This window comes from Anser cygnoides, chromosome 5 (genome assembly GCF_040182565.1).
Source record: "Anser cygnoides isolate HZ-2024a breed goose chromosome 5, Taihu_goose_T2T_genome, whole genome shotgun sequence".
Lineage (NCBI taxonomy): Eukaryota > Metazoa > Chordata > Aves > Anseriformes > Anatidae > Anser > Anser cygnoides.
This window is the reverse complement of record NC_089877.1, coordinates 37,139,945-37,153,721: the sequence shown is the minus strand read 5'-3', so window position 1 is coordinate 37,153,721 and position 13,777 is coordinate 37,139,945. Positions and strand designations below refer to the sequence as shown.

General features: G+C 42.0%; 2 protein-coding genes across 3 annotated transcripts in view; both read left to right on the top strand.

The window, feature by feature from the left end:
- PTPN5 (protein tyrosine phosphatase non-receptor type 5) overlaps positions 1 to 2,719 on the top strand; it is a 90,292-nt gene extending 87,573 nt beyond the window's left edge. Inside the window, exon 21 of one of the 2 annotated variants that reach the window (XR_010832107.1) lies at positions 2,581 to 2,719. The gene's annotated coding sequence lies outside the window, so the exon portion shown is untranslated. Of the gene's footprint in view, positions 1 to 163; positions 2,099 to 2,580 lie in introns of those variants that run through there. The other variant, XR_010832108.1, reaches the window with a different exon arrangement.
- Positions 2,518 to 13,777, top strand: part of IGSF22 (immunoglobulin superfamily member 22) — a gene marked incomplete at its 5' end in the record, with an annotated part of 26,977 nt that continues 15,717 nt past the window's right edge. Inside the window, 26 exon segments of the mRNA XM_066997588.1 lie at positions 2,518 to 2,735; positions 3,611 to 3,674; positions 3,676 to 3,711; positions 3,800 to 3,863; positions 4,689 to 4,733; positions 4,736 to 4,765; positions 5,626 to 5,750; positions 5,752 to 5,781; positions 5,783 to 5,894; positions 6,596 to 6,709; positions 6,712 to 6,829; positions 7,452 to 7,480; positions 7,807 to 8,059; positions 8,199 to 8,251; positions 8,421 to 8,611; positions 8,613 to 8,676; positions 9,083 to 9,094; positions 9,743 to 9,827; positions 10,489 to 10,612; positions 11,240 to 11,522; positions 12,457 to 12,668; positions 12,670 to 12,801; positions 12,803 to 12,851; positions 13,088 to 13,134; positions 13,136 to 13,210; positions 13,212 to 13,390. Coding sequence (XP_066853689.1) covers positions 2,518 to 2,735; positions 3,611 to 3,674; positions 3,676 to 3,711; positions 3,800 to 3,863; positions 4,689 to 4,733; positions 4,736 to 4,765; positions 5,626 to 5,750; positions 5,752 to 5,781; positions 5,783 to 5,894; positions 6,596 to 6,709; positions 6,712 to 6,829; positions 7,452 to 7,480; positions 7,807 to 8,059; positions 8,199 to 8,251; positions 8,421 to 8,611; positions 8,613 to 8,676; positions 9,083 to 9,094; positions 9,743 to 9,827; positions 10,489 to 10,612; positions 11,240 to 11,522; positions 12,457 to 12,668; positions 12,670 to 12,801; positions 12,803 to 12,851; positions 13,088 to 13,134; positions 13,136 to 13,210; positions 13,212 to 13,390 — 2,744 coding nt within the window.

Genomic DNA, 13,777 nt, shown 5'->3' with positions numbered 1-13,777 from the left:
ATTCTGTTAGTAGAAGCCATACAGTGGAATAGCAATGCTGCATGGTGATGGGTGAAGTTAATGTCTCTGCAGAGTACCCATCAGTTGATTCACGGTACACCTGTGTTCTTAAGCATGGAGGGTTGTCTGTGTTAACCACTTTTTTTTTTTTTCTTGTCCACAGTCAAGACATGGGCTAGTTGAGTCAAGGTGATGGGCAGTAACAGAAAATGACATATCCTTCAAGTGCAACTTTTTGGTCTCTGGAAGTCAGTTAGTCTTATAAAGAAACAAGGAATCTTGTAACCTCACAAGTCTTCCAAAAGCTCGCTCTTTCTTACTAAATTTACTGTTAAGGGCAATTTTTCTAACAGAGCGCTTGCTGGCTAGAAAGTAGCCAGAGTGTACAATAACAAAAGGTAATAGCCCAGCATTTCAGACAAAAAATAATTGTTTCTTACCAGTCATTTGTACTCCACAGCTGGCACAAGCTGCTGGATCTTAACCTGTACCATTTTCATGTTCAGAAATTTTGTGGTCAAGGCTGAAAAACTTTGATCAGGTAAAGGAAATACAAGTAAATGAAATTCCATTTTAAGGTGAAAGGAGGAGCTATTAGATTGGTGGGTTGGTTTTTAAACCATGTCACGGTGAGTGTGCAGTGGATTGTGCGGTGGAGCAGGTAAGTAAAGCAGCATGCTATGTGCCTTCTCACTTTAGCTTTTGATGCTACTGGGTGTGGAGTTGCTCCATAGAGACTGAGGGCAAAATACACTCCTTACAAGGGCATTTGGGATTATAGAATAATATCTCTTATCTCTTCCTAGCCAGCCCCATTCATTGCTGTTGCTCACACTGCTGACCGTTGGTAAGCAGGAAAAGAAAGGGTGAGAAAGAACAGTGAAAGTGAGGGTGGTAAGAAGAAGAAAAAACCCTTTGGGCAGAGCAGGCAAGAGAAAGAGAGAGCTCTTTTTCCTAGATTCTTGGTTTCTAGAAAAGCCTTCAAAAATTGTGTTGCTGTGAGAAAAATTCTGAGCAGGAGAAGAACGACAAAACAGTGTCTAGAGATGCATGATATCCCTTTATTTTTTAGAGGGTATATGGAGATACGTAGGCTAGGACAGAGACTCTTCACTCGTCTTCTGTACATAAGGAATTGGAGAACATTCATTTCTCATACAGGCCAGCTGGAGACAAAGGCCAGCTCAGCAAGGAGACTGGAGTATTTATGTTCTGAGAAGGAAAAAGATCTGTTTGGGTGACCGCCCAAAACAGAGCACTCTCGGTATAGCTGTAATTTCTGCTGGCAACAAAGCAAAGTCTGAAGGTCATGTGGTCTTTCTTACCATTGTCTGCCCTGTGGACTGTATCTTCTAGTTTGCAGTGCATTGTTACAGCCTCTATCAGAATAGAAGCCTGTGCACCTAACTTTGGAAAGGGTTGTGTTTTGGGTTGATCTCCTTCTGCCCCATGATCCTCCAGCAAGGACACAACTGTGTCAAAGATTAGCATTTCTTACTTTATCTGCCTTATCAAGGAACACTTTTTAAAACTAGGGACCTGCCATTTCTAGATGACTAATGCTCATCCTTTATGGATGAGAAGTGAATAGTCCCTTTTCCCCAAACTGCCTTCCATACTGACACTAGTCTTGGCATAGCTGTAGGCAGCAGAATCCCCACAGGAAACAGGTTATATGCTGACAAGTTTCTCCAGTAGCATAGACACATGACTTACCAAATGATGCAAGCCAAACTGACAAAAAGTGGGCTGCATCTTCTCTGTGGGGTTTGCTGAGAGAGAAGCGAGCCTTTTTGTTATTCTCAAAGGCCAGCTCATGGCATTACATGTGTTGCCTCTGCTGAACCATCAGCTGTGGGCTTTGATTAGAAACATTTTGTCTTGCTTTATTTTGGCTTAAAGAAACCTCCTTTCTGGTTGTGTCTTGGTATTGCAGTGAGAGCAGCGACTCAGTTCCCAGCCACGTTCACCAAGAGTGAGGTGTGCACAAGCTCTCTTAGCATTCATATATTCCAGTGTGATAAACTTGAGACAGCTGTGGAAGTCCTTAATGAGGAAAAAGTGCAATGAAATTATCTAAATAAATAAGCTAAATAAGGTAAATCCATTCTGATAGTAGTGTTTGTGTTGATTTTCCTGGTGTAAAATGGAGACCTTTTGCTATTACCACAGAAAAATGTACTAGCTCCAGTAAGGCATTTGCATGGAGCTGTTAGAAATGAGTATTCAGGGTCAGCTCCTTATTGGTCAGTCTGGCTGGAAAAAAGTTACTGTTTTACCTAAACTGAGGAAATACTTCTCAAAAAAATACTAAATGGGTTCATTCTGGTTGAAAAATGCTGCACCTCTTTGGAGCCTTCTAAAATTAACAGTTTAAAATGTTGCCTATTTCAGTATGTAGATCCATTAAGTGATAAAAACAGGCTTCTAGGTTATTCTACAAGTTTTTTTTTCACCTCTGTTATCCTGATGCACAGTGGCTTGCCAACGCAAATTGCTAGATAGCAGTTAGTTTGACAGGAGAGCCACACTTACCCCTACATACATCAGGCAAGTGTATTTCTTAATGCTCCCTTCCAGAGTTTGCATCCCTCAGAACCCTGTCGCCATAACAGCAGAACTGTAACAGCAGAAGATGTGCACGTGCAAACTGAGATTGAGACACACTGCTCCGTTGAAGTCTTCAGCTCGCAAACACAATACGTCTCTCAAACCACCAGAATTGTTGAAGGCAAGTAGCATTTGTGACCTGGGCATCTAAAACTGTCTTTCTGAGTAACTAAAGCGACAACGGGACCAAAAGAAATGTTGCCTTTCTGTGTAAAACTTGTACTGAATGACGTAGGGGTTGAGGATTTGTCTTAAGCTATATGTATTTGTCTAAACATAGGGCATAAGTAGGGCTTAGTACAGCTTGACAGAAGGAAGTAAGTCCTAACGGGCCTTTTGTTACATCCAGTTGTTATTACCATTCTTGAATGATGTCTAACACCGGAGAATCAAAGCACCTTGCAGCACCCTTATGCAAACTAGGCAGCCCGTTTTTTTCCCTTATGTAGATGATATAATGTCACTGTTTCTAGAGACTTGTGTTGGACCAGTCAAAATCAGTGAGAAAGATGCAGTTCATTTTAGGTTCTGGAAAGCAGTCCTTACTGCTTCAGATTTAGCAGTTCCTGTTTATGCAAAACTCATGATCGAATGATTTGATTGGGTCTGGAAGAATGTGGCCCTTAATGACCAAGTAAATAAGTCTTCCCATCGTCTTCCCATATGACAGTCCCATAACTGTCTGATGTAACAAAGGTCATGAGAGTCTCTATATAACAAAAAAATCACAAGTCATTCCTGTCAGTGTGCAGAGCACTTCTAAAGAACAAATTTAATTCCCAGAGTGGTATCTGTGATGGACATGAAGTTGTACTAAGTACAGTAAGTAAAGTAAAGCAAGGTTAATCTAATCTTTTCCATAAAGCAGACTTTTAAAATATCATATACTCAAACAGAGAAAGCAGGTAACAGGTCCCTATTCCATTTCTTTCATTCATTCATTCATTCATTCCAACGTTTCTTCCTGAATTTTGGAGACATTCTGAGCTGAAGTGATAAGTAAACAAAAGCCTAGTATAACATGGAAAAGAGAGAGTGGGTTCCAGCAGAAGAATGATCTAGAGCGTTTTTTATAGTATCAATAAGGAGTATGTGCTAAAGGTAGCACTCCTTTTTTTCTTGCCATTAGTTCTTTTGTTTACAATAAAACTTTTAAAAAGAAAAATTGAAGCACTATAACATTCCTCAGCAGCAAGGAAAATGTCCCAGTTTGCAGCTGGCATACTGCAAGTTTCAGATGCTGTTGCATGTTTGTAGGGCATTGTTGCCTATCAACAGAAAAGAGCTTTAGAGCAAGAACCATTATTTTTGTTCCTTGGTTTTGTGTATATTGTAGTGGGGCACTAACGCATCTTGTGTGCCTTTCAGTGCCTTTGCCTGAAAACAATACTAACATTTAGTTCATAATAATATTCAGGACATATGTCCCAGTTCATCCCTGTTTAATTTGTGATGTCACGTGACTGACAACAGAAGTTCTGCCTTTCTGCATTCTGTTCTTTTCCTCATTTCACTTGCTCTGTCCCTTTGTCTCCTCTCTTTCTTACTCTATTCCACCTCATCTCTCAGACAGTCCTTTATTTACAAGTCTGCCCACCAGGGCAGGTCAAACTCCCTATTTCTTTTCCTACAAAACTCCAGAGTCTTAAGTCCAGCAGTTTCCATTTACACTCCTTTGCTCTCTGTATTGCTTATGCGGTTGAGGGGTGATATTCATTTTCATTGCAGAGCACCAGAATAAAAGGATGCTTCGGAGAAGAAATGCATCTTCATTAGCCTTAGGCCAAGAATATAAAATCCAAAATACATCATTGTCAGTGGAAAGGCTTCTGACTGTTTCTAAGGCTTTGGCAAGGCTGTGAGAGATCTTTAGGGAGGAAGGAGCATAGGAGTGGGTCTCAGATTTCTCTCCTCAAAGATTCTGGATTTTCAACGGGTCAGTTCTATTAAGGAGTTAAAAAATACTGATTTTAACAGAATAAAACGAGAAATTCAATAATAAGTTTGCTGTATTTCCCACTACCACCACTGATAACATTGGCTTCTTTTTTCTTTCCAGTCTCAATGCCTCTTCTGAGATGATGCAGATAAGTACAAGCATATAGTGTCCAATACCCACACTGATACTACATGGTATCCTTGATTGTGTCTGAAAGTAAGCGCTAGGGATTTGGCTTGATTAGTGACTAGACCAGTTACTAGCAGCTAGGTTTATAAAAATTCTTAAGTTAAACAAAATGGAGTGTCTTTACAGGGGAGATTAGCTTCAAGTAGTGGAGTGAAGCAGGAGGAAAGAATCTGCCTTTTCCACGCAGTGTGGCACATGAGCACTGATTGCATGCCATAGCAGCAGCTGTTCGTGGTTCAGTTTGCAGCTCTGTCCTCTGCAAATTTCAGTGAAAGAGCAGTTCCCACATCTAAATTAGGTTCCTTACTTGCCTGTGCCCCATTCGTAGCCCACCAAAGACGTCAGTGGAAGTTAGAACATCTTATTCAGTGGAGCATGGAGGCTGTAAATGACTAGTGGAAGGTCACACTAGGAGTGTAAGCAGTCAAAAAATTACCTTGGCATTTTTCCCCAGGTCAATAAAAGTTGGACTTCAAAAAAAGTGATGAAGAAAAGGTCAGGTTGTTTCCTTGTTTATGAACAGATTCTAAGTCTTCATTTCTCAAGGCATAGTCAAACTTTCAGCACCAGTAATGCAGGCCACTGCTTCTGTCAGTTTTGCAGTGTCACAGGCACCATCAACACCAAAATCATCTTTCTTTGTTCCTGGAGCATTAGCAATGCAGCATATTCCCAGCAGATGGTCTGGCAGGCAAGGTGGTGGGAACGATTTCTGTAGTGCTTTTATCCAGCAATGACCCTATAAGGCAAGCAATTAAAACCTTTGCTATATTCTCTGGAGCTAGAAGAGCTTGTTTGGAACCACATCAACGCCCCTTCCTAGATATCTGTAATGCTGTAGGGATGACAGTTTCTTACTTAGAAATGTAGCATGAATTACTTGTGAGATGTTATGTGTGTCGAACCTCTAAAAGCTAAGAAGAACATAAAGAAGACGATGATTGAGGAGAAAGAAACATTAGAGATCCTCTCCAAAGTGTCAGAGAAGGACTTTGAGAAGGTGTGCATGAACTTACAAGTTCCCTGATTTCCATGGGCTTCTCAAAAAAGTTGAAAGAGATGAAGAAGAAAGTGGAGTTTGAGGTTGGTGGCACTGTCTGCTTTCAGGACAGTTTAAATGTTCATTTCCATTCATACTTTTGTTTTTCTGTCCACAGTGACTAACTGTCCTTTGCATAAAAGTGCATAAAATGGCCTACAACATCTGTCACAGCACCCAAGACTCTTGACAGAGATAAAAGACCTCAAAAAAAAGCCTACATCCAAAAAGACAGCTGTGGAAGAAAGCAGTTCCACATCCCAGGTAGGATACACATCTACATTTTTTGCAGCAGGACTTTCGAAGGTGGATTTTTAAAGGAGCGTGAAAGAATTGTGCCAAATCTCAACAAGGTAAAAATGTCTTCAGAACCTCTCTGTCAATCATGTCTGTAGGAAGATCTCTCACTACAGATTAAATTCATGTCAAATCAGGTTCTTGATGTTAATGTTGCATCCTGATAGTCTAGCCAAGGTCTTCAATCCAGTATTCCTTAGGATAAACAATGAATGAAATAATTAAATGTTAATGAAATAACCCAAATATGAATATTGCAGACAAGATCTTATTCACAGAAATGACTGTTGTATTATACATGTTCAAATGCCCTTGACCAGAGTAACTGCAACATACAGGATGCCTCTCAGATGATTGGGTATTCATTCAGCTATACTGGAGACTAGATCTCTAACAGGCTGACTTGCCTGGGGCAAAGCTGCATTTGCTGACAATGGTTTGTTGATTTCCTACTAAAAAGGAGACCAAGGTTGGACTTTATTCACTGTGCTACCCCCTGCTGGCTTTAGGTGTCCTTTAAGCAGCACTGTGTGTCCTGCCTGCTGTGTCCACTGGACAAAAAGAATGTGTTCAAAGGTGCAGGCATTCTGCTTATTATGGGGCAAAGCCTTTGTGTTCCCAGTATTCCCTGAGAAAAATATGAAGCAGATGGGTAAGAAATATATGCTGTGCGTTACCAACATGAATGAAAAATACCTGGGCATCCACAATTTTCTTGAGGCTGGCAAGAAACTCTGTTATATTCAGAGCGATAAGTGATGTTTGTTATGGGATATGGGAGGTTCTGTGTACAAAGACAACATCTGCAGAAAAAAATGTGAATGTCAAAATTGGTGGGCCAAACTGTGACCTGCTTTCTTTTCTTAGACATCCTTGTAACAATCGTGATTCACTGGTCTTTTTAGGCTCAAACAGAAATCTAACATTGTTCAAGTCATAGACCAACTTGCAATTACCAGAGCACCCATGTGAAAACACCTTTCATGAGATAGCAGATTTCAGTTTGAAGCCTAGTTATTACACATAATAAGCCCAATTCTCCGCTGACGTAAGTGTGGTAAGGGTGTGAGTCACTACTGAGTTTGGACCAGTTTTAGTGGAAAAAATGGGAATGATAAAGTGCACTTTGGCACTTGGTAAAAGTGATGCTGCCTACCTTCCTTACCTTTTACTGCAGTTGGACCATCTTTTAAAGATAAGCTTTGCCAGAAGTACCATTCTTTAAGTGTAATACTTAACTTTTTGAGTAGCAGGGCTTGGACACGGAGTATTTGGTAGCATTTGCCTTACTTAAGCCAAATAGCAATCCTGTGCCAGGTACTGCAGCACCCTTGACAGATCATGCAGAAAGATAGCAGTCCTCTTTCTGCTTGCCAGTTGGTTCCAGGTATGCCAAATGGTTCCAGGTATCTTATCTGCAGCTGCCTGAAGCCATTGACTTTACAATGACCTAGAGTCAGGAGAGGGGAAAAAAACAGAGCTGAGACAGAAGAACTGAACGGAAAAATAATGTGTCCGTTGGTATTCAGTTTTGTAAGATTACGTGAAATTTCTATTGAACATTAGTTAGATTAATTTCTGCTGAATTTTAAGGAATGAATTGATCTTTTTGCTGCCATTTAAGAAAGAAATCAAACTGACTTCACTGAAGTCTCACTATTTAGTGCAGGAAATCTAAGGTCAGGAACTAGCCAAAACAAAATGAGTATTTGTCTTTTTGGTATTTTAACAGGTGAGCTCCTAACATTCCTAACAGAACCAAAAGGGCTGAAAGAAAGGCTGACAACAGTATTTGAAATCTGCCTGCCAAACAAAATGCCAAGCTTCACCTGGAAGTAAAACGGGCAAGAGTTGAACCAAGATGATAAGTATGAGGGCATTCTACTGATGACGGATCGGTCCACAATTAGGTCCAGTGGCCCTAGAGCACTCAGTGTTGAGACTGAAGATCTAGTGCAGAAAGCTCCCCTCTTCATCAATCGTAAGTAACACAAGGTAAGCATCTTTGGGCTGTGGGTGAATCAAACACAAGATTAGCAAGTTTTGAGCTGCAAAATCCATACAGCTAAAGTGCAAAGCCCCAGAACTTGGGCTGAGAGAACTGGAAGCTGCAGTGTTATACAGCTGGTCTGTAGATGGGCAAGCAGAGAAGCATCAGGGCCTCTTTCACCCTGGAAGTAAAGTCCCAAGCATGGAATCTCTCCTGTGTAGGAACGTGGGCTGTATCCTGCAAAAGCAAAGCCACCTGTTCTGATTTATAAGGTATTTGCTGATACATGCCATTTCTTGTTGCCAATCCCCTCCCCTTTCCTAGCTGTTACAATTCAGTTCGTCAGCGAACCTGAGAAGCACCCAAGATGAAAAAGGGAAAAACCTGCCTGGAGCGCGTGCTGACTTCCAAAGATGTCACCCTAAAGGGGATGAGGTATGAATGGGTGATTGAGAGGTCACTTAAGTACACCAATAAGCATGAAGGGAAGAGAGCAGAGCTCATCATTAATGCTGCTGGACTGAGTGATTCAAGAGATTGCACAGGCATTGATTGCTGTGCAAGACAGTGACCCTAATGAGCGGTACATCAGTGGCAGTCTGACTGAAGATGGTAAGTGTGATTGGCTCAAGAGAGGAAGAGGAACAGTAGCCTTTGCACTGTTTTTCATTGCAGAGTAGTAGTGCTGCTTTGCTGTAACAGCTAGGAAACTGACGTGAGATAACCCTGCTCTGCAGTCTGTTTATTGTTTAATGTGGAATAAGCCATTAGTGTGTGCTTTATCTTGGTAGCATGAAGGTAATAATTAAGGATTTCCCTTTGCTGTACAAAGTGGTAGACACATAAAGGAGTAAATCTTCCTTTTAAGTCCTTGCACATGCCACCTAAACCAGCCTAGTAAAATATGATGTTTTTTATTTTAGCCAGGATTGTCATAATGAATTCTCATCCTGATTCTTTGAAGTGACCCATGGGATGTTTGACTGCAGTCTGCTGAAGACCAGCAGCACAACGTGAGGCTGTTGGTATAGTAAATATTTAATATCACATTTGTTTTGTGAATTAATTTTGCAGTAGCGTTATTGATGCTGTAAGCTTTTATCTATGAACTTTCTATAAGGACACATGGCTGTTAAAAGGGCAGGTTGGCAAGCTTAGCTTCATGCTCTTGGCATAGACTGAAGGAGAATTTCAAAGTTCTTCTTCGCAGTGTGTGGATTTCAGTGGCTGTTAGTATTTGAGATGATTTCTGTTAGCTGTGGACCAGCTTTGAGTATGCCCAGATACCTTCCATGAAAAATGCAGTGTTTTAAGACTATTTTAAAATAAACTGCTTGAAAGGCCAATAAAATGGTATTAGTGTATCCTTCACAAGTTCAGAAACACCTGACTATTCAGTTGGCATGATGATATTAATGAACCCTCAGGGGCCAAAAGCAGCTCAGATGTGAAATCAGGCAGATTTTAGGCAGTTTGTTCATGTGGAAGATTGATCTGTCCTAGCGCCCACCCCTGACAGCTGTCGCTGTGAGGGTGGTCTCTTCCTAATAGCTAGGCATTTTCTGCATCAGATGATGCCCCACAAATGCTAGCTTGACTTGATGCACAGACTTGGGTGGAGGTCACAGTATTAATAGCATTTTGGCCAAGCATGTCTCATTTTGTTTTCCCAAAACAGGCCAGAAGAAAGGAGCAGTTTCCCAGAGGCATCCCCAGTGCTGGGCTTTCCAGGTGTGCAGCCTCATGAGGAGTCTGGGGCCAAGGTTGAGTATGGCTGGTGATGGTGATGGGCAGCAAAAAACCCTGGCTTCTGGAAAATGGGTACCAGGCCTGGTATGTGAGTGCCCATCAGGATGGCCTGAAGGGACAGGGTTGGGGCAGGGGCCTTCTCTGACCTCTCCTCCAGAGAAGAAACCACTTCTGTGGTACAGGTAACATGGAAAGCTGTGTCTGAGCCACCTTTCTGTGCAGTGGTTCCAGGGGCTCCTACCATCCTGTGCACAATGGAATTGCAGTCTGGTGTCTTAGTTACAGACTTACGCTTCCATGTGCAGAGTTCAGGTTCAGATACAAATATTCTGTAGGTAGTAGCAGAAACGTTCATCTGGTTTGAAAGTTCTTCTGGATCAGCTAAGGGTCCAGAGCAGTGCCAAGAGGCTGTTTTCTGCTTTGGCTTTTGGGTTCCTAGAGCTGTATCCCTCTAGTGGATACCCAGAAAGAAGGGTAAAAACTAATTAACAAGAGTCTTTCTTTACCCCCCTTTCTTCCCTTGACATCCAATTCACCAAGCAGAGATAACAGCTTTCATCCTGAGGGCCTGTCCATTTTGTTATGAGGTCTCCCTTCTGTAAATACCTCCTTGGTGTTTTAAATGCTCAGTCCACAATCGTTCTGTTCACATGCTCCCACTGGCATTTCTTCCAGGTGCTTTTGCCACTGTGAAGGGTGTGTGTGTGATATTCTTGTTCTAACTGGGGATCCTGCCGAACTCTGCGTCATCCTGAATGATGAGAAGGTGGAAGGAGTGTGGTTCAAGGATGGCAAGTAGGTAAAATACCCCTGGTGTTGTCAGTATAAAGAAAAGCTGCAAAACCCTAATGGGGAGTTCTCCAGTATAGCTGCTGTGGGATTTGGCTTGATTTTGGTAAGGGGCCTTTAACTAAGGACAAACAGCTGGACAGAGCAGGCAAGAACTGATCTGGCCCTTCCCAGTCTTCTACAGCCTTGATCTTAGTAAGTTTTGGCTTTGGATCTTGGCTTTTTTTTTTTTTCCTTCCCAGTTTCCTGTACAGATGCTTTCATGTTTGTTAACCCATTTTCTCAGCCTGGGTACTTGCATTCATTCCCAGAAGGCTGGTTTCTCACCACCCACCCTTCTCCCTCACCAAGTCTCAGATTTTCAGTGTAATCAGTAAGCATATCCTTTGCATGCTAATGCTCACCCTTCATTGAATGCCACGTGTGGCTTTTGGAGGCAGATTTGCAGATCCTCCTGTCCACGTAACACTGAATTCATTCTGTCCATACATCACAGAGCATTTTGTTAGAGAAGGAGTTAGAAATCCTGACCCCTTAGTTGTGTTAGAGGAGGAAGCTGATCAGAGGATTCAGGGACAGGGTCACAGGTGGTGTTTGTTGCAATGCGGGTTGTTTTGTGCCTCAATATGCTTGTCAGATTATGGCCGTGAGAGGGATCTAGATAGTGTAGTAGGGAGCCATCTGCAAACTCATCATTGACAGTCTGGGAGAGAAGCGAGAAGGGAGGTACACATTCAGCCAAGGGACAGAGCAACAGTTGCCATTGCAGGTAGTCACCCCCTCTCCTTACTGCTGTTCACAAGGCACACGACAATGCTTGCAGAACCGATGCTTCACCAGGTACTCTAACCCGCGCCTGTACCATTTGACAGGCTTATCTGTCTGCATGAGCAAAACAGCTTCTTTCTGCTTCTTTGTTAGCTGAGGGGAGAAAATTGAACAGTCGTTGATTATAAGTGACTAAGCATAGGTTTCTGTATTTATAAATCCGTGATCGAGAATGTTGGCCTCAACCCTTGCTTCAAGCGTTGTTGTCATGAGCAACAAGAAAAACACCTTTTCTGAAATTACATATAAATATGTGTGTTACTCAGCTCTTGGCAGCCAGATGGCGCCAGATGGACTTTCAGACTCGTCTGCAGCATGGAAATGAGCCTCTCTGCTGAATCAAGGCGAGGTGGATAGATACCACTGCCCAGGCAGTGGGACAAATGTAGCAGTAAGGATGCTTTGTCTGCAGCACCAAATATAGATTTATCGAACCTGTGTGCAGTAAAAGCTCATCCACAGCAAAGCTTTGGTTATAAGGAGGGCTGACTTCCTGCTTTCAGAACTATTCTAGTCTGCATTTTTATGACTATTTCAGCAGAAGATTGTCCTTTGTAAACCATATGCATAAGACAGTTGAAAGAAAAAACACCAGAAATATTTAGGAACTTGGTTATTTTCCTTTACTGCATGCATGACATCCTTGTCATTTTCCCATATTACTCTAACAATTGACAGAGTATTTTGTTTACAAGCAGTAAACTTGGATTCCATGATCTTTGTCATGATCATAGCTATCTAAATGTAGCCTTAGGGAATACTAGCACAAAGGGCTTCTTCTTTTACCTTCAAAACTTAGAAACTGCCTGGAATCAAATCTCCGGGCCCTAAGGAAGTGGGGAACTTTGGGGGCTTGATGTTTCCCAGAGCTTCCCCTTTCTCTGCTGAGCTGAACAACTAAAGGAGATGAGCCAGCTCCCTGAACAACAAACAGAATGAAATTACTTAAATCAAAACACACTGAAAATTTTGCACATCCCTGAAGACTTTGATGAAATACAGGATTCTTACATTAAAAACATTAAGGAGTGTATGAGGGGCCAACCTCTGGACCATCTTTGTTGGGAACTTGCAGACACAGGAAAAATGTCAAACTGTATTTGCAGCTGCAGTTTTCAATTGTCTTCTGTTCTTTCCAGATTCTCCTGTTATTGAAGAACCTGTCCTCGAGCTTTTTGCTGCACACTACGAAGACTGAGCATACTGCAAGCATCAAGGTGCCTTTCAAGGCAAAGTCTTGCCTTGTGCAGAGTCACATGGTTCAGAGATGGTGTTGAGGTGACAGAGAAAGAGGTGATGGAGAAAACTAATGACTGGGTTACAACCAAAAAATGTCCAAGAGAAGACAGTAGAGCCTTTGTGCTGAATCTGAAAAAATGTCTGTGGCTCGGCTTCTGTCAGTCTTTACCTCAGAATGGTTGGTAGATCCCAAATCTTTTTATAGCAGGCCAGTCACTGGTAGATATGTTGTCTGAATTCAGATTTCCTTTAAAAAAAAACAAACAAAACTTGCTGTGGGGCAGACTGAGTTACCAAATCAGTTCGCTTTTGCTGGAATCAATAGAACTACCTGAACTACATGATTTACACCATGAAAGGATACGACCCTCTAAATAATAGCTCTCCATGTCACTCTGTTCAGCTGCTCACACTGCAGACAAACCAAAACCCTCACAGGGGACAGTAAAGTTCCTGGAATACACAGGGAAAATGCACTATATTGAGATGAAAAGCACCCAAAGGCAATGGTGGAAAGCAGGTGACTCACTTCACCATCAAGAAGAAGATGGGCTGGGGAAAAATCTTGCATCAAACTAAGGGTGGTGGAAAGTAAATTCACCACATTTGCTATGGGTAAGGTGGAGAAAGAAAAAGCCTACCAATTCAGAATATGTGGAGTGAACTCTGAGGGCCTCACTGAGCCCCTTGAAACAGAAGTTTTTGCTGGACCAGCCTATTGGTAAGCATTTGATCATCTCAGGACAGCTGTTTTAAGGTGGTTTCACTGTCCTCTTTCCCATCATTTTTGTCCTCTTCCTTCTTGCCAATCCCCAAAAGAACGCTGTCCTTGTGCCTCAGGGGACATTCCAAGGTCAGGAGCTTAGAAGCTGTTTCGTGCCTGGGCTAATAGCCAGGATCAAGCAAATAGCCAGGTCTTTTGACTACAAGTGTTTGTGGACTTAGAAACCCCTCAACATGGACTGGCCACAAGAGAGGACTGACTAACACTCTGTTCTAGTGTCAGTTACATAAGCTTAGTAGAATACAGCAGAAATGAAAAGTGGCTTTCTCTGGAAAATATTGTGGGAGAGGAGAGAAGATAATTTAAAAGGGAATGCTTAAAAAC